Raw genomic sequence first — 19,951 nt, 5'->3', positions numbered from 1 at the left:
ATTAGTGCCGTGACAAAAAATGTTGATGTTGGGGGTGTGGGGCACAAAGTACCCAGGACAAGATGGCTCAAACCACAGCCATTTATTGTCTCACAGTTCTGGAGGCTGTGAGTCTCCGATCAAGGTGTCGGCAGGGTGATCTTGGGCCACTCTCCTTGGCCTGTAGATGACTGTCTTTGTGTCCTCATGTGTGTGTGCTCACGTCTGTGTCCAAATTTCCTCCTTTTATAAGGATCAGGGCCCATCCTACTGACCTCATATTAGTTGAATCACCTCTTGTTCCCTATCTCTAATGCAATCACATGCTGAGGTACTGGGAACTTAGGACTTAGACTCTGAATTTTGGAGGGGACACAATTCAGCCCTTCATAGCGGTTATTTCTATTATGCATGGTTCTGTAGTGATGAGGGGCCCGGAAACTGGCCTTGGCACTGTCTCCAGCTCTCAGTGTGACCTGGCTCAGTCGTGCCTCATCTGGACATCTGCACAGCATCAGGGCCCGGCTGTACAGGGGTCCTTGTAAGCTCTGAGGCAACTGAAGGTAACTGGGAAACGTGGATCTAACACTACTCTTCAGACTTTAACTGGGGACAGCAGGCAGAGTGACACAGGCTTGGGGGTGTCCTGTCCACTGGGAGGAGGCTGGGTGTGTTTACTGTCGTGACGACCTGCAGATGGCCAGTAGAAAAAGAGCGAGGAGAAGACTGTGACCTTTGGGGGCTGGTACATGTTGGTTTCATTTGTTGTACTCTGTGGTTGTGGATGTGGATTTTGGCTTTTGGCTTTTTCTGCTTTGAAATATTTCCTCTCGTTACCCAAGATGTTGTTACTTTTTCTCCTGAGGGCTGCCTGTGTGTAAAAGATAACCTACATCCCTGTGTGCATTAGAAATCCTCCTCTGATTTCTTCCCCCATTTCCTGGCGTTGACTTGGGGCACTTTGAAGACCCTGCGTGGCCAGATTTTGCCTTGGGTGGGTGGGTGGGGGGGGACTCTTCTTTCTGCCTTTGACGAAAGAATGACCATGGGCCTGTTTTCTGAACATGAGAATGTGAAATCGGTTATGCACTCAAGTTGAAGGTTAATGGGAGCACTAGATCTGCTGAAATAGGTGTGAAACTGGAATATGACGGAAGGGAGCCTTTGTTACAGGGTTTTTAGGGAGAAAGATGTTTGAGATGTTTCACCTTTATTTGATGGGATGTGGGGTGCCTGCCAAGGGGAACACTCACAGCCTGCATGTGTTGGTGCAGTGGGTCTGTAGCCCCAGGTGTGCCCTGCTCTGGGTGTGACAGAGGTGAGCATGTCGTACCTGAGTGTGTTTCTGCAGGTGACTACGCGTAGCTGTCCCTTTTGTAATACAGTGTAAAAGGTCCCTGTGGTTTCAGGAATGGATTCTTTCCAGCCACTTCTGGAGGTCACCTTTTCAAAATCCACACAAGGCTCTGAGAATAAGGAGTGAACCCTCCTGAACAGTGTCTCCTTATTCAAGAGGAAGTGTCTGGGGGCTCTTCTTGGACAGGAAAACCATCTGCTTTGGTCTGGGCTTCCTAGAACCCCTCTGAAAGGCCAAACCCTTCTTTAATGTTCTCTGTTTCTCAGGGCCTCAAAAGAAAAAAATACATAGAGGATCATTGTCCTTTTATTTTACTCTGAGGACCCTTTGGGTGGTCCTGGTCATTTAAAGAATCTTGGAGAAACAGATTGGATTATAGATTTAATTCCAACCAATAATCAATGATAGTAACCTTGCTAAGAGCTGAGCACCTTGTGTTTCTTGTTGGTGGACTTGCCCCTTAGGAACCACCCAGAGGGAGTGTGGTGCATGCCTTCCCTTCTCGGCAGACATAGATACATCCATCACAGGCCCCTTTTTCCACAAGCCCAGGTGTGGCCTCAAGCTCTTTTAGCACAGTACTTGGGATAGTTCTAACAAGACTTGGCAGTTCTTTCAGGAAGGACCGAAGGACCGTTTGCCTTTTCTGGTCTAATCCCAGCACTTCCATTCTGATGGAGAAACCAGAGCCAGTCAGTTGCCTCACTTAGTTGGCAGAGCATTGTTGACCTCTGGATGATGAAATCAGATGTTTCTTTGCCTTCCATGTCCTACGCCAGCATTTGGTGCAGCAGGCCACCCCTCTGACCACTCTCAACCCCACTGCCATCTAGAAGATTCCATTCTCTGGCTTCTCTTGACTCCCTGAGTGGTCTCTGTCTCTTCCAGAAATTTTTATTCCTTCTCCTAGCCTCACAGAGTGTGCATCCCAGGATTTTGTCCTGTGTATGCCCAGAATAGTACTTTCTGTGTGGTTGCTCTATAGGAAGCGCTAGATCCCGCTCTCCCCTTTCCCTGGCTCCTTTCTTACCCAAGGGCTTCGCATTACCAGGTAGTGACCGTGGGCCTGTCACTTACGACCTCCAGTCCCAAGGGGACTGTGTTAGTCTGAAACTCCCCTCACTCCAGACTCCACTTTCCCACCATCAACAGGCTGTGCGCACAGGGGTTTTCCTTAAGACATCAACTGCAGTACCTTCCCAGATACCCCAACCCAAACTCCTCGCAGCAACCTCCACTCCCCCTCCCCTCCCACATGGTCTCCTTCATCCCTTCCTCTCCACCCCTGCATTGTCCTCATGTTCCATCCCCGTCCACGCCCTGTGAACACTGGTTCAGGGGAGCTCCTCGCGTGAGCATTCCAGCTGTTCGCCACACTTCCAGGCCCTTCCGCTTTATCTTCCTCGTTCACAGTTGCTGGGGACAGTTGCTGAAGCTCATCCCTGCTCTCTTTTTCCTGTGCTCAAAAACAGGGGGTATCCTTGAGTTCCAGGGCTGAGGAGCTGGGGCTTTCGTTTGTAGGAACCAAGGTTATTATAATAGGGTTGTGTGAAGGTAGGTGGGGTTTGGAGCACCCTGTAAGCCCAAAGAGTTTGGACAACTAACTGAGAGAGAGGGAGATAAAGCCCTTGCCTTTTTTTCCCCTTCCTTTCTTTCTTTCTTTTTCTTTTTTTTTCTGTGATTAAATGCGTATAATGTAGCATTTGCCATCTTAACCATTTTTTAAAACAATGTTTATTCATTTTTGAGGGACAACACGAGTTGGGGGGGGGCAGAGACGGGGGACAGAGGATCCGAAGCAGGCTCCACGTTGACAGCGGTGAGTCCGATGTGGAGCTTGAACTCATGAACCACAAGACTGACCTGAGCTGAAGTCAGATGCTCAGCCGACTGAGCCACCCAGGCACCCCCGTCTTAACCATTTTTTATTTTATTTTATTTAAAAAAAAATTTTTTTTTAACCTTTATTTATTTTTGAGACAGAGAGAGACAGAGCATGAACGGGGGAGGGTCAGAGAGAGAGGGAGACACAGAATCGGAAGCAGGCTTCAGGCTCTGAGCCATCAGCCCAGAGCCCGACCCGGGGCTCAAACTCATGGACCGCGAGATCGTGACCTGAGCCGAAATTGGACGCTTAACTGACTGAGCCACCCAGGCGCCCCTTAACCATTTTTTAAATGGTTAATTTTTTAAATGGTTAAATGGTTAAGTCTACCATTTTTAAATGGTAGACTTCAGTGGTATTAAACACATTCATAATGTGCTACCACCCCCACCATTTATCTCCAGAACTCTTCAATCTTGCAAAATTGAAACTCTACCTGTTAAACAGTAATTCCCTATTTTTTCCTCCTCGCCCCAGCCCTTGACAACTGTCATTCTACTTTCTATGTCTATGATTTTGATTATTTTAAGTACTTCTATAAATGGAATCAAGCAGTGTTTGTCTTTTTTGTGTGACTGGCTTATTTTACTTAGCGTAATGTCCTCAGGACTCATCTGTGTTGTAGAACATGTGTAGATTTCCTATTTTTTTAAGGCTAAGTAACATTCCGATGTATATATGCCCCACATTTTGCTTACCCATTCATCCAGCAATGGACACTTGTACTGCATTTTAGATATTACGAGATATTTAGATATTTAGTTGTGTTGTGTTTTAGATATTATGAGAAATGCTGTCAACATGGGTATTGGGATATTTCTTTGAGACCCTGCTTTCAGTTTTTTCCCAAAAGTGGACCTACTGAATCATGTGCTAATACTATTTTTACTTTTTTTTGGAGAAACCACCATACTAGTTACCATAGTGGCTATTCCATTTTATATTCCCACCAACAGTGCACGAGGGTTCTCATTTCTCTACATTGTGTTTTTGTTTTCTGTTTTTGTTTGCTTTATTGGTAGTAGCCATCCCAAGGGGTCTGAGGTAGTATCTCATTGTGGTTTTGATTTGCATGTCTCTAAGGATGTGTGATGTTGAGCATCTTTTCATGTGCTTGTGGCTGTTTGTGTGTCTTCTTTGGAGAAATGTCTATTCAAGTCATTTGCCTATTTTTTTAAAAGTATTTTTATTTATTTTGAGAGAGAGAGAGAGCGAGCGCAGAGGAGGGGCAGAGAGAGAAAATCTCAAGGAGGGTCTGCACTGTGCAGGACTCGAACTCACAAACTGTGAGATCATGACCTGATTCAAAATCAAGAGTTGGAGGCTTAACCAACCAAGCCACTCAGGCACCCCATTTGCCTATTTTTGAATCAGCTTTAAAATTTTTAAAAAATTTTTATTTTGTTTTATTTTGTTGTTTTAGGAGTTCTCTATGTATCTGGATATTAATCTTTTATCATATATGTGACTTGCAAATATTTTCTGCCTTTCTGTGGGTTGCATTTTTATTCTGTCAGTAGTGCCTTTCAGTACTCATTATGTCTTTCTCTTTTGTTGCCCATGCTTCTGGTGTTGTATCTAAGAAAATATTACCAAGCTCAATGTCATGAAGCCCTATATTTTAAGAGTTTTATAGTTTTAGCTCTGGGTTGGACTTGATATTAGGACTTAGATTAATTTTGAGTTAATTTTTGTTTATGGTTTTAGGTAAGGGTCCAGATTCATTCTTTTGCATGTATATATCCAGTTTCCCCAGCATGTTTTGTTTTGTTTTGTTTTGTTTTGTTTTGTTTTGTTTTGTTTTGTTTTATTTCATTTCATTTCATTTCATTTCATTTCATTTCATTTCATTTCAGAGTGCATGCAAGCAGGGGAGAGGGGCAGAGGGAGAGAGAGAGAATCTTAAGCAGGTTCCATGCTCAGCACAGAGCCCGATGTGGGGCTCAATCCTATGACCCTGGTGTTATGATCTGCTCTGAAATCAAGGATTGGATGCTCAACTGACGGAGCCACTCAGGTGCCCCTCCCAGCATCATTTCTTGAAAAGACTGTCCTTTCCTCATTGAATGGTCTTGGCACTTGTCAGGAGTATTTGAGCATTTATGGGAAGGTTTATTTGTGTTCCAAATTAGCTTTGAAATTAGGAAATATAAGTCCTGCAGCTTTATTCTTCTTTTTCATGATTGTTTTGGCTATTTGGGGTTCGTTGAGGCTCCATATTAATTTTAAGATGGGCTTTTCTGTTTCTGCAAAATAGGTCTTTGGGATTCTGATAGGGACTGCGTTGAGACTATAGATCATGTTGGCTGATGTTGGCATCTTAACAAAGCCCTTGCTTTTTTATTTATTTCCTTGTGTTTTGTTGCTGCAGTGTTGTGTTTTGAATAAGAGTACTGAAAAAGGAGTTTCCGGGAGAGGCCAGCAGTGAAGAGTAGGGGAGTTACGGCAGCTGGGGATGACGTACAGTGGAGTCAGGGAGCAGGGGGACTTGGATCTCCGGGGCAGGTTAGCACGTGTAAGCAGTTCCTGCCCAGTTACAAAGTACTTTCAGCATCTGTTACTTTATTTGCCCGGCACAATAATCAGTGAAATACAGATAAAGACTTTTTATAGCTCTGGCGTATAGATGAGGAAACTGAGGCTCAGAAAAAATAATTTGCCCCTGGTCACCCATTAGGTGACCAAACCAAGGAGAGCCCAGGTCCATCCAGCTCCTGATCCTGTGCCCTTTGTCGTGTGTACTGTGCAGTCACTGTGTACCTCCCACCCCTGTGGCAGGGGTCTTGGTGGGTTCAAACTCAGCAGGAACGTTGTGAGGAGGGAGAAGTTAGTGGTTCTCCATGGTCTCAGAGTCCTGGGGACCCAGGCTTGGTGGTCAGTAATCTTCAAGGTGCCCTGCAAAGCAGATGAGGAGGGTGCTGTTGATGCTGCTGAAGGAAGAGGGGCAGAAGTGGCAGCTCATTGCTGATGAGAGCAAGACCTTTCCTCTTTGCCCTTTGTGGACTGAACGTCCCTGACCTGTCTAGCTTGGGTCTTGTGTCTTTGCCTACTTTGCAGCTTACGCCCTGAGACTTGGGCTGTTCCCAGAGCCATCGTTTCCTCTGGCTGACTCCTCAGCCTACCTGATCTGAGATTAATGGAAAATGGCCATTTTGGGGGATGACGTAGCATTAAGGGGACGGTGGGAGGGAAATGTTTTGCAGTTCTTTTGCGTTCAGTCTGAGCATTAGAATCATGAACAGGTTCCCCAAGCCCCATTGGTTCATTCTATTTCCTGCTGCCTTCTAAGCCAGGGTGGAAATACCTATCTGGCTTGTTCCAGAGATTGTGCTGGTCTCCCTTGGGTGGGTCAGGATGAGCTGATGGCCAGAGGAGTGACAAGGTTGGAGGGGTCGAAGCCAGGAGCAGAGGACAAGGCTGGCGGCTGAGGAGTGGCAGAGATGACTAGAACCCATCTTTCTCTTGTTTCTTTTCTTCCTTCCCGCTGTTGGAAAGATAACCTTGGCCTCAGTGCCAAATGCTGGCGCATAAGCCACTTTTTGGCACAGCCCTGCCAGAGTTTCTAACCCATCAGTTGTGACTCCTCACCTGAGCATTGTCACTGAGTAGGGGGATGGCTGCTCACAGCCTCTGCTGTCCACTGGGACAAGGAACTGGTGAGTTTTGTTTTTTTCTGACCTTATTGCAAAGGAAGTAATACAGGGCTGGTAGATAGGAGTCTTGTTTGAATCTGGATCCGCTTACTAGCTTTGTGGACGTGGGTGAGTTACTTGGCCTCTTTGAGACTGTATTTTGCCATTTAGAAAATGAGTTGTTAATAGGCCATTTCTCATAGTGTTGTTGGGGTGATTAAATGAAATAATCCATATAAATAGTACTCATCTGGGACAAGTACTTAATAAATGTTAGCTGCTATGAGTAGTCAGAACTCGGTGGTTAGTATATTCAAGAAAAGCTTGAGCCCAAACGTGTAAGGTGGCGAGTGCTCGTTGGTAGCTCTCCCTGTCACTCTCTGACTCATGTCCATCGGTCTCTTTGATACCCAGGAAGTTCAGGGTGTAAGTGGAGTGCAGGTACAGTTTGCACTTGCTGTTTCTCTACTTGAAATAATCCTTCAGCATTCTGCACTTCCTTCAAGTCTCTGTTCAGATGTGACCTCGGAGAGACAACCCTCCCCCCGCCATTGTATCACAGTGCCTATCTCTTCACCACACCCCAGTCACCTTCCATCTTACTGTGTAGTATTTTTCTTGGTAGTACTTATTACCTGACGCAGTCTGCACTTGTTTATTAGTGAGGCTGTCCTCTTCCGCCCCCACTCCTGTGAGCTCCGTGTGAGCTCCATGAGCTCTCTCGTTCTCTGCTGCACCCCCAGGACCTCCTAGCACAGTGCTCACTGAGCATTTGGTGAATGAATGGGCTCTGTGCTCCCCCGGGGCAGACGTGCCCACCGAGGGGTGGTGTCTGATGCAGAGTGCCCTCACTCCGTCTCTCTTGAGGTGGGCTGACCGGTGCCCGTGTGTAGGTAGGTGGTAGCGAGGACTGTGAGAAGGTTTGGGGCGGGCTGGAATGATGCCAAGCATGCAGAGAGCACTCTGGCTTGTTCCATGTGACTCAGAAACTAGAGACCCGCAAGGAAGGCTAGGGATGGATTGGAATTGGCCATGGCCAGGCAGAGTGGTGGAAGAGGGGAAAAGAGGCCTCCTTATCCTACAGGCAAAGAAACAGGTGGAGTTAGGGTTTATGGAGTGCGTGCCCTGTGCCTGGCTCTGTCCTCAGGGCTTTACCTCTCTTTACTCACTTAGTCCTCAAACCCATCATTCTTCCTGTTTTATTTTTTATTTTATTTTATTTTATTTTATTTTATTTTATTTTATTTTATTTTATTTTATTTTATTTTATTTTATTTTATTTTATTTTATTTATTTTATTTTATTATTTTGGTTTTTTTTAAGTTTTCTTTATTTTCGTTATCTCTACACCCAACATGGGGTTCGGACTCGCAACCCTGAGGTCAAGAGTCGCACCCTCCACCCGCTGAGCCAGCCAGGTGCCCCTTCCTGTTTTATGAACGAGGACGTGAGGCACAGAAGGTGGAAACAACTTGCTCAGGATCACACAGCGCAGGGGGCTTGCGCTGACACCCTGCAGTGGTGCAGGGCGGTGCCTCCGGTTGTAGTCTGTGTAGAGGACGTGGCCTCTTCTCCCTTTACTGAGGAGTGGAGGGGGAGTCCTAGTTGAGAGCAGGAGGGAGCCGGCAGTGCCGGGTGCCTTGTGAGAGCTGCTTCCTGCCCACGGTGACTTAATTCTAGGGCAGATGTGCCACAGTGAGCTGTCCATCTGCAGCATCGTGGAGGCTCGGCTGCCCCTTAGGTGTTCGTGCTGCTCTGGTTCCCTGTTCCCTCTTGCTGTGTCCTCTTGGCTGCTCTGCCAGGCAAATAAGCTGTCACAAGGGTAGCAGCCCTGAGCTGTGATTTGGGGGATGCTGCTCAGGCTTGGTCACGTTCATTGGTGGAGAACATGCCCCTAGATCGTTGTGTTTTTAAAAAAAAAATTATTTATATTTTTTAAATTTACACCCAAATTAGTTAGCATATAGTGCAACACTGATTTCAGGAGTAGATTCCTTAGTGCCCCTTACCCATTTAGCCCATCCCCCCTCCCATAACCCCTCCGTAACCCTCAGTTCTCCATATTTAAGAGTCTCTTCTGTTCTGGCCCCCTCCCTGTTTTTATATTATTTTTGCTTCCCTTCCCTTATGTTCATCTGTTTTATATCTTTAAGTCCTCATATGAGTGAATTGGTCTTTCTCTGACTGACTAATTTCACTTAGCATAATACCCTCTAGTTCCATCCACGTTGTTGCAAATGGCAAGATCTCATTTTTTTTTGATTTCCGAGTAATACTCCATTGTGTGTGTGTGTGTGTGTGTGTGTGTGTGTGTGTGTGTGTATACACCATATCCTGTTTATCCATTCATCCATCGATTGACATTTGGGCTCTTTCCATACTTTGGCTGTTGTTGATAGTGCTGCTATAAACATGGGGGTGCATGTGTCCCTTTGAAACAGCACACCTATATCCCTTGGATAAATGCCCAGTAGTGCAATTGCTGGTTCGTAGGGTAGTTCTATTTTTAGTTTTTTGAGGAACCTCCATACTGTTTTCCAGAGTGGTTGCACCAGCTTGCATTCCCACCAACAATGCAAAAGAGATCCTCTTTCTCCACATCCTCGCCAACATCTGTTGTTGCCTGAGTTGTTAACGTTAGCCATTCTGACAGGTGTGAGGTGGTATCTCATGGTGGTTTTGATTTGTGTTTCCCTGATGATGAGTGATGGTGAGCATTTTTCATGTGTCGGTTGGCCATCTGGATGTCTTCTTTGGAGAAGTGTCTATTCGTGTCTTCTGTCTATTTCTTCACTGGGTTATTTTTTGGGTGTTGAGTTTGATAAGTTCCTTATAGATTTTGGATACTAACCCTTTATCTGATATGTCGTTTGCAAATATCTTCTCCCATTCTGTCGGTTGCCTTTTAGTTTTTCTGATTGTTTCCTTCCCTGTGCAGAAGCTTTTTAGTCTGATGAGGTCCCAGTAGTTCATTTTTGCTTTTGCTTCCCTTGCCTCCGGAGACGTGTTGAGTAAGAAGTTGCTGCGGCCAAGATCAAAGAGGTTTTTGCCTGCTTTCTCCTTGAGGATTTGGATGGCTTCCTGTCTTACGTTTAGGTCTTTCATCCATTTTGAGTTTATTTTTGTGTCTGGTGTAAGAAAGTGGTCCAGGTTCATTTTTCTGCATGTTGCTGTCCAGTTTTCCCAGCACCACTTGCTGAAGAGACTGTCTTCATTCCATTGAATATTCTTTTCTGCTTTGTCAAAGATTATTTGGCCATACGTTTGTGGTTCCATTTCTGGGTTCTCTATTCTGTTCCATTGATCTGAGTGTCTGTTTTTGTGCCAGATCATTGCGTTTTAGTAGGAAACTCTTAACACCCATCCCAATCTCCCTCCCCCTCCTCCCCTCCCATCCCTGCAGTGACAGCCTAGCCTCCTTCCCAGGGAGCCCACCAGACCCTGCTTTGGGCCACCATCTGTGCTTTCTAGGTTCAGAACTGTAACCCAGCCCAGCTGTGAGGTGACAGAAGAAAACAGGACCTTTTCTGTTGTTTTGGGTGACAGAAAGCCAGAAGCGAGGAGAAGTGTTCCCACCTGGTGCCAGGTTGATGGTCCCAGGTCCTCCCCCTGCTCCCATCCTGGAGCTTAGCCCCCCTGACGGGAGATGACAAAGCCTCCAGGAGCCTTTTCCAGCTGATGAGGGGGAGCAAGCTTTCTGACTGCTGTTTTTAATCTCTGGAAAATCAACGAACTTCCATCTTCCTCTTGTTCCTTTGGGGGGTGGGGGGGGGGGACTCAAACGGTCCGACAGTGAGAGAAGCATCTTTATTTTAATCTTACTGAGTGATCAGTTCTGGGTGTGCATGTGTTGTTTTCCCTACCTGTTCATACTTTCGCTTTGGGGCATTTGTGGCAGGAGATGGAGGTGGGTCACAGATTACAACACTGACGTCTGAGTTTCCTCAGGATCAGGTAGTTCAGTTCCTTAGCTCCTTATCTCATGGATGATTCCAGAGTCCAGTGGGAGGGGGTTAAGGAGTGAGCCTCAAGCCCAGCAGGCATCCGTCTTCACACTCCCCCCATGCAGATCTCACCTGCACACTTGGATGTCAACCCTCCATTTAGCCAGGAAAGGCACACCCCCATTCACCTTTGAAAGAAGGGCTACTGGTTTTTATCATGACCCCAGGAAGGGAGAAGTAAGCATCCTTAACTGTGATATTTTAGCAAGTTCATTATCCTTGTCCTAAACTTGGCAGAGAATACTACAGCTGCATCTCAGTGGGGAAAACTAAGTCTTCACTTAAAAACCTGACACTTAGGGGGGTGGCTTATGTATACCAGAGGTACATCATCACTTGACCCATGACAGCAGGTCAGGGATAAGGTGAATTGCCTGTCCTGAGGCAGGCACATGGGGTGCACGAAGCAGGACTTTCTTCACTGATAGGCCAGGCTCTGGCTGCTCCATTCCGAGGCTGTGGTCACCCCATACCTCTCTGACATATTGAGGCTTGCCAGCCTCCCACTTTGGGTCTTGGTATCCACAGCCTTGGGTCATATTTTTATTTTTTAAAGGAAAAGTATTAAAATTTTTTTTTTAATGTTTATTCATTTTTGAGAGAGAGAGAGAGAGAGAGAGAGAGAGAGAGAGACAAAGCATGAGTGGGGATGGGCAGAGAGAGAGGGAAACACAGAATCTGAAACAGGCTCCAGGCTCTGAGCTGTCAGCACCCCCAACGTGGGGCTGGAACCCATGAACCACGAGATCATGACCTGAACTGAAGTCGGATGCTTAATTGACTGAGCCACCCAGGCACCCCACCTTGGCTCATATTTTTAAACGGAAGGAGAAGCTGAGGCCCTGGTGTGTGTGTGTGTGGGGGCATTGCTGCACTGACCCGTGATTCTGCAAAAGGACTTCTCAGCAGCCAAAGTACCTCCCGCCAGCAACTCCTGAGGTCCTCAGAAGCAGGGGAGGTGTTCTCTGCACAGCACGAAGCACTTTTCGTGCTCTTGCCGCCTTCCTCATCTCTGCAGCTCACAGAGTTGGTGCCTCTTGAATGAGGGTGCCTCTGCTCTACGACCTGCCACGCACCCAGCACTGGCATGGCTGTTGGGGTGGACAGGAAGCAGCAGCACTTGTCAGGGCCATGGAGCCATGACTCCTCTCACTCCCTTTCTTCCCAGTTTCAGTCCCCTCTCTGGCTTAGCTTACAGTGCCTGTTGAGTGTGTTCTTGGGGGAAGGAAGGCAAGGAGGGGACAAGCCCACTGTAGGGGGCATCCCGGCTGTAAGGCCATGGGCAAGGCTGGCTCCACTCTGAGACTTTTCATTTGCACAGGAGGATAGGCTCTGCCTGTGTTGCTTCCAGGCTGAGTTGGTTTCTCAGGTGCTTGTCCAAGCTCACCATCCTCCAGGGCCAGCTCCAGGCTGCTTCCTCCATGAAGCCTCCCTTGACAGCCCTTCTACCTTCAGAGCCTGGCAGCAGTGTTGTGTGTAGGGATCAGGAGCACAGCCTTGGGGCTAGACTGGGTTTGTGTCCTGTTCATACCCTTACTCGTCCTTCTATCGGGACCTTAGGCAAATTTGTTAATTTTGCTAACCCTTAGTTTTCTACTCTGTAAAATGGACCTAATGGCAGCCTCAGGGTTGCTTTAGGAATTCCTAAAGTGCTTAGCACAGCTGGACACTAGTGCTCAGTGTGTATTAGCTGCTATTATTATTATTGTTAGTGAGTACCATATAGTCTGGCAGTCTGTTCATCCTGCACTGTTTGACCTTGTCACTCTAGTACTGCCATGACTTTCAATAAGCAGAGGATTGAAAATGGCAGGGTTGGAAGGCCTGGTTTCACCACGGTGGCAGCACCTGGCACTTGGAGCGCTGGCTGTGCCAGGTGCTGTCTCAAGTCCTTTTCACATTAACTCAGTAGATTCCTGTTAGGAAAGTGTTCCTCCTAGCCCATTTTACGGATAAGCACATGGAGGCAGGGAGAGCTGAGTGGCTTTCCCAAAGGCACACAGTGGCTAAGTGGCAGAGTTGGGGGAGTTCAGCCTAGGCAGGCTGGCACCGCTGTGGGTGTTCTAGTCAATACTGCCTTCATTTAAGGTTGAGGCACCCCAGCTCAGAGAGGGGAAGGGACTTCTGCACGGTTTCACAGCAGCTGAGTAGCCTCCTGAGCCCCTGGCTTGTCTTCTTTTCACCAGGCCTGGCCCAGGGCCTTGCAGGGCTCAGGCGTGCGTCAGGAACCTGGTGGACATGTGCAAGCACACGAGCGATTGGGTGCCCTCGGTCGTCTGCTTGTGACCTGGGGGAGGGTTCCAGGACCTCCTGGCTAGAGCCCCCAGGAAAAGAGTGGCTTGCCTGCTCCCTCCCGCTTCCCAGGTGCTTGGGGGGGGGGCTGGTTGTCATGTCCTCCCGGCCTCTCCTCACCCTCCCGGAGCACAGGGAGGACTCTGTGTGCTGGCTCAAGGCTGGAACAAGTCCCTTTGGTGCCTACAGGTTTCATGGGGAGGAAGCGTGAGTCACTGGGGCCTTTATGAGCTCCAGGTGAATGGAAGGGGTGTATTAGGTGACAAGCTAAGCTTGTCTCTTTTGGGCCCCACAGGCTGCGGGAGGTGGCCTTGTTGGAGGACTGGGGCATTCTGTTATCGCTTGGGTGATTTTACTGGAAGTTCTTTTGAAGTGGTCTCCCTGACCCAGTGGGGCTGAGTCACAGAGTAAACACAATTAGCAGGGGCTGGGCTCTTGGGAAGGATGCAGACAATGCGTGGGTCCCACGGCTTGCTGGCTGCCTTTCGGGGCCTCTGCCACGGTTTGCATTGGTTTCCCACCCGATGACTCCGGTCATCCCTGCTGCCCTGCTGCCCTGCGTTTATTCTGTCTGTCGACCACATGCCCTTGGGAACTTGTTGGAAATGCAGAGTCTCAGGCCCCCGTCATCTCCCCACATTAGAACCTACATTTTGCTCGGGTCCCCGGGTAGCCCCCATGGCAGGAAAGAGCTCCCTTGTGTCCCTCTGTGGTCTACATGTCCATGAAAAGCTGGGCTTATGCCCTGCTCTCCTTTCCTGGAAACGTTTCCAGACCATCGACTTCTGGGTCCTCTCAGTTTGTGGGGGTGCCCTGAATGGTGGTGTCCTGCGGGGATGTGGGAGGGCACATGGGGAGGGAGTGGGGGCAGTGCCAGCGCGGGAGTCGGGTTGATTCTACAGCCCTCACTGGCCTGGGCCTCTCTGCCCGGTGGGGGTATGCTTTAGGTTTCAGGGCAGGTGGGGTGTGAGTGCCTGCATGGAACTCCTGGGGGAATTGGGGGTGGCTGGGAGGCGTGTGCCTGTGAGAGGAGGCTGCTGTTGGCCTCCAGATTCGATTGTGAAACCCCAGAGGTAGATGACGCCTGACACCCGCCCTTCAGAAGCCACCGGCTTTGAAAGGACACCGCGTGACTTTGGAGGAGAGTGACTCCTCTTGCCTTTTCCCGACATCCTGACCACACAGGCTTTTTAAGACAACAATAGCAGCAGAGACAAAGCATGACCAAGACAGCGTCGTCTTCGGGCCTTTTTTCCCTCTGAATGACGTCTAAGGCCCTGGGAACATTGTAAAAACTGGGCCCTGTCCAATTTTAATCACTCCCTGCCGGCCCCCAGCTCCTAGGAGCCCTGCCAGCCGACTCGGGTGGTGATGCCCAGAGATGCAGATAGAGATGTCACGCTGCCCCCAGGTCAGGCCCCAGAACCCCAGCAGGACTTTGGGGACAGAGAAGAGGGACAGAATGTGTTGGTTGGCCAGTTGACTCCCCCAGCCAGGGAGGGAGATGGGCGGAGAGAGACAAGGGCGTCTGCCAAGTTTAATTAACAGTGGAAACTGGCCGTGGGGGAGGAGGGAGGCAACTTGATGAGGAGGGGCGCTTTACTGGAAGATGGGGCTCTGCCGATACCAGTAGTGAGGAAGAGGCAAGGCGTTCCTGTGAGGAGCGGCTGCTGGAGCGCAGGGCCGTGCTGTCGCAAGCACGATCCAGCTCAGAGATCCGCAAGGTGTGAGTGGGAGAGTTTATTTGCGCTTGCTTTTCTGAGTGGGCATCTTTTGAAAACAGTCCACCAACATACCAGCTGGCTAGCCTTCCTCGTCCCTATAAAGAAAAAAATAATTAAGAAATTGGCAATTGAGTTGAGAAAACAGGCATTGTTACGTTTTTGTCCTCTGACATACCAGCGGATTGCCTTGAATTGCATCTGACATTGCTTCGTGGATCCTTATGCAATGTTTGATGTTTATGGCATGGGAAGAGAGATGATTTAAGAAACTTGTGGTGCTCGTTGTTTTGTTGGGACAAAAATGCAGAAACGTTGAATGGACAGCAAAATGAATTGTGTGGGTCGGACTTGAAATATGGGAGGTATTTCACTGAATGTTGCTACTCGTTTTTTGGTGGGATCAAGGAATTTCAGGGCCGAACAGGGTTTCCTAGTTCCTTTTCCCTTCAAGTGATGTGCAGAACCGTACTGTGGTCTCCCTGCCAGGTGGGCACGGGGCCTCCGTGAAGTGAATGCATGTGTCGAGGGGGGCCCTGCCCTTCCTAGGTATCTGCAGACCGAGCCAGCCCTGTCTGTCAGGCGCCCCCACCCGCAGCTTTTCTCCGGCACCTACCTGCTGTGTCCATTTCTGGTGCCAGAAGCTGTGTTGAACAAACAGATCCCTTTGACAGTCCCTTCTGAAGACACAACGTCTTCAATCCACCCTAAACACCTAAGGTCTTAAGAGAGTCTCAGAAAATTCGGCCACAAGGCCACTGGTCACCCTGGCCACTGTCCTAGTTCTTGCTATTATGAAAGTCCCTTTTCCTTGTGTTTTCTCTTTGCTCTCCGCTTTTGTCTCTTTTTCTGGTGGGCGTACCTGCCAGCTCTCCCGCCTACCATTATGCCAGGGCTGCCCGGCTGTCTGCCCTTCCTCTCCTCCCCCCAGGTTTTCCCGTCTGCTCAGGGTCATCTGTCACCCTGCTGGCCTCTCCCTTCCCCACCCCCACGGGTCTCCTTCTTTCTCTCCCCTGTTTACCCCCATCTCTTCATCCCTTTGGTGTCCCTTTGGGGAGTGCGCAGGTATCAGGTAGCTAGTGAAGAGTTGAGGTGGGAGATGGGGCGCCTGGGTGGCTCAGTCAGTTGGGCGGCCGACTTCGGCTCAGGTCATGATCTCGCGGCCGTGAGTTCGAGCCCCGCGTCGGGCTCTGTGCTGACAGCTCAGAGCCTGGAGCCTGCTGCGGATTCTGTGTCTCCCTCTCTCTCTGACCCTCCCCCGTTCATGCTCTGTCTCTCTCTGTCTCAAAAATAAATAAATGTTAAAAAAAAAATTTTTTTTTTAAAGAGTTGAGGTGAGAGAGAAGAAACTTTGACATCTGGCCCCCACGTTTCAGGTCCTGGAGCCCTAGATCTCATTAGTTCTTGGCTGCTTTCTCACATGGGAGCCCTGAGGCTTATGCAAAGGCTTTACTGCAAAAATCCCGTCTCTCGCTCACCCGCTCTGCCTGATACACACACTTCTTCACTGTGTAGTTTTGTGCAGGACAAAACCCTGCATTCCTGCTGTTACCTTGTTTTCTTTGACCCACCGCCTGCGCATGGGTGCTTTTCTCAGCTCCCAAGGTAGTCTCGGTCGGCTTGCCCTCTTAACACTGTGTCCCCTGTAGCCACAAGCAAAGCATGCAGTCAGGGGGAACGTGTAATCCTGACATGGGACAGGGGAGAGGACCTCAAAAGCTGTCTGGCTGAACCCCATCCTTGTTCAGGTCGGGAGCACAGTTCCAGGAAACAAGTGACTTGCTCAGTGGATGAGAGCTGGGTTCAGAAGCTGGGTTTCTTCACCCAGAGGTTTTACTGATGCCAGGCAGGTAACATCCTAGCCTTGGAAGCTGTGGTGTGGTGCTTGTGTGCCCACCTCAGGGGTTAACAACGTTAAGTGTTGGCCAAACAAAGGGCACGTACTGCTCCCTGGCTTTGGTGACCGTGTAATTGCTCAAAATTTTATAAGTAACTTTTAATAAGGGGGCAGGCACTGACTACATCATTAACGACTGAGCTTGAATATAGTCAGAACGCGAGAGCAGAACAGTCAGGCAAAAAGAACAAATAGTTCATAGATGTTTAGCTTCTCCTCTCTTGCCGTCTGCATGGAAGCCAGCGTCATGTTGATAAAGATCTGTAGGAAATCCCGAGACCCTATTTTAGCCTGGGGCATATGTTGCTCCCTTGCTAAGCTTTTCCCCAGATGTCTTAACAAGAAGCCATCTGACTGGCTCCAAGTTCTCCTCTGTCTGTGCATAGATAGGTCTCCAGGGCAGGAGGGTGGCGGAAAGGCGAGGTGGGATATCGGGCAGAAACACCAGAGACTAGGCCCTGCTGACCACACCTCCCCTGCCCGCCCCTTAGATCCGATTTCTAGTCCCTGATGTGGTGTTGGTTCTCAGTTTGGCGTTGACTGAAGACCAGTTGGTCCGACAGTGGTTTGGGGTTAGTAACAAATGGTCTGTCCTTCTGTCCCCAGGCTCCACCTACAGCGTCTTGTCCATCATGCCCTCAGACTCAGAAAGCAGCAGCTCCCTCAGCAGTGTGGGTGAGTACCACCTGGACACCCTTCCTTCCTGGAGGGCACCGGGTAGGTGGGGGGTCTGGGTGTGAGCTGAGGTAGCCCTGAGTCTATGGGATGGGAAGTTGGCCTCCCCTTTCAGATCATTCATGGGGTCATCTCCTATTGACTCCATTCACATTTTCTCCATCAGCAATCTATCCTCTTCTTTAAAAAATTATTATTATTATTATTATTTTTTAATGTGTATTTATTTTGAGAGAGAGATGGCACCATCAGGGGAGGGGCAGAGAGAGAGGAAGAGAGAATCCCAAGCAGGCTCTGCACCGTCAGCACAGAGCCCTAGGTGGGACTCGATCTCATGCCCATGAGATCATGACCATGAGATCATGACCTGAGCCAAAATCAAGAGTTGGACACTCAACCGACCTAGCTACCAGGTGCCCCAGCAATACATCCTCTTAACAGAGGAGGGCAGAAATCTGGTTATGGTGTTAGAATGGAGGCGGGTGGTAGGGGAGGCCGTGCTTCACCATTTCTTCACTTTGTCAGAGCGTGGGGCTTCTCAGTGAGCTGTTGTCCCCCTGACCCAGGCTTTGTACTTCAGTGACCACTGTCCATGAGAAAGGCCCCTTTTGGGACTGTCCTTTGTAAGCAGGAACAGCCCTCTGGGCAGTGTATTGCCTTAGGGACAGGGGTAGCCAGTCCAAGTGTTTCCAGAAGCCTTTACTTTACTGAAGATATCTCAGCAGGAAGGTTCTCATGGTCTCGTAGCCTTCCCACACCTCTGTTACCTGTTCCTGTGTTATGTGCCCTCTGTTTAACACCCTCGTGCGGTTTCTGATGTCCTGATCTGACCTTGATGGATGCGTACACCTTCAGTGCAGAGTCCTGGAGTTTCCGAGTCAGAAGGGCTCACGGAGGTCATCTGGTCCAATTATTTTATTTCTTCCACATAGACAGATGGGGAAATTGACACTGAGAGAGGGCAAGTCTCATGTCAGAGAACCCAGACCCAGCCGGGGGCAGACCTTTCATGCGTTAATTCGACTGACACTTACAGAACACCTCTGTAACGCCAGAAGTGGGCTTGGAATGCAGTAGTGAGTGAGGCAGACGGTGGTCCTAGTGCTTGTGGATCTTCGGGTCCAGGGGGAAGACGGTTTCATAAGTAAATACAACATGTGAGGTCAGTCCAGTAAGAGAGCTACCAGCAGGGAGGTACTGTATTCGTTTTCTAGGGCTGCCATAGCATAGTACGACAAACCGAGTGGCTTATGTAACAGAAGTGTATTCTCTCATAGTTAGTCTGATGGCATCAGGCACGGTCTGTCCCAGGCACCTCTCCTTCCTTCTGCCCGGGTGCTGGCAATCCTTGGTGATCCTTAGCTTGTAGATGTATCATCCCAGTCTCTGCCTTTGTCTTCACATGGTGTTCTTCCTGTGTGCATGTCTGTCTTCAGATTCCTACTTTTTCAAGGGACACTAGTCCTACTCCAGGATGACCTTATCTTCAGTGTCTGACTGTATCTCTGGTAAAGTCACATTCACATTTACTGCGGTCAGGATTTCAACATTTTGGGGAGGACACAGAGCAGCCAATCAGTTTCCTTCCTCCCTGTCTGGGAGGACTCCTCCGGGACCACAGGACAGAACTTCAGTGTTTGTTACTTTGTGCTGTCTGCTAGGAGTCCATTGACTCAATGAAGGGGTTGTTGGAATTTTGAACACGGGACTGGCTTCCGGGAATCCCGTGGGGTGGGGCAGTCAGGATGAATGGAACGCTGTCATGGGGCTTTTGTAAACCTGAGGGGGTTGAATCCTGAGTGCACCTCTCCTGCCTCATGCTCTGCTCTGTTGGCTCCCTGTTCCCCTTGGAAACGAGGTGCAGTGATCTAACAGATACCTGACAAATTCATTCACATCGACACTTCAGGGCTTACAGTGGTTATCTTTCCTGGGAACATTTGCATCATTCTCTCCAAAGACAGTGGGATTACTGAAACCACAGCAGTTATTGTTAGTAGTGGAATTTCAAGGAGGAGTAGGAGTAGGTATTTTTTATGCAGCCGGACTTCCGTAAACTCTGGAAGAAGCTTCATGTCACTGACCCGACCTTTGGTTCTATGCGTACCTGGAGCTGGTTCGGCCCTTGGGATGGAGGGGTGAACACTGTCCCCAGGTACTTGTTGACAAGCAGGCAGTGCTGTGCAGGACGTCCTGTGTAGGCTGAGCCTTGCTTGTTGGTGCCTGGATTTTGGATGCTGAAAGGCCTGGTTGTATCCCTTTGGGTCAGACCCTCCTCAGTTCACTGGGACCCAAGTGTTGCTTTTCTTGTTCTTATGCAGTTGACATCGTCCTTGGGGTGAGTGGCCCCATTTTTGTGCAGACTGTGTTAGCCTGGAGACCTTTGGCTGTAGAGGAGGGAATACCCTCTCACATTGCCTTAAACAGTAGAGAAATGTGTGATCTCACAGTAAGAAGCTGCTGAGGTTGGGCTGAGTACATCAGGATGTGGCTCTGTGATCCTCTCTGT

The 19,951-nt window shown here is 49.0% G+C and overlaps 1 protein-coding gene across 4 annotated transcripts in view; it reads left to right on the top strand.

Moving 5' to 3' along the window:
• The window catches only part of DLG5 (discs large MAGUK scaffold protein 5), a 129,108-nt gene that overhangs the window by 33,667 nt on the left and 75,490 nt on the right, over positions 1-19,951 (top strand). For 3 of the 4 annotated variants that reach the window (XM_058696804.1, XM_058696806.1, XM_058696803.1), the window contains exon 2: positions 17,374-17,442. The exons of the other annotated variant lie outside the window; for it this stretch is intronic. In XM_058696804.1, coding sequence (XP_058552787.1) covers positions 17,374-17,442 — 69 coding nt within the window. The remainder of the gene's footprint in view (positions 1-17,373; positions 17,443-19,951) is intronic. 4 annotated transcript variants of the gene reach the window in all.

Source organism: Neofelis nebulosa, chromosome 13 (assembly GCF_028018385.1).
Source record: "Neofelis nebulosa isolate mNeoNeb1 chromosome 13, mNeoNeb1.pri, whole genome shotgun sequence".
In the NCBI taxonomy this organism is placed as follows: Eukaryota; Metazoa; Chordata; class Mammalia; order Carnivora; family Felidae; genus Neofelis; species Neofelis nebulosa.
Note: the sequence above shows the minus strand (reverse complement) of the source record. Positions and strands in the feature narration are given on the sequence as shown.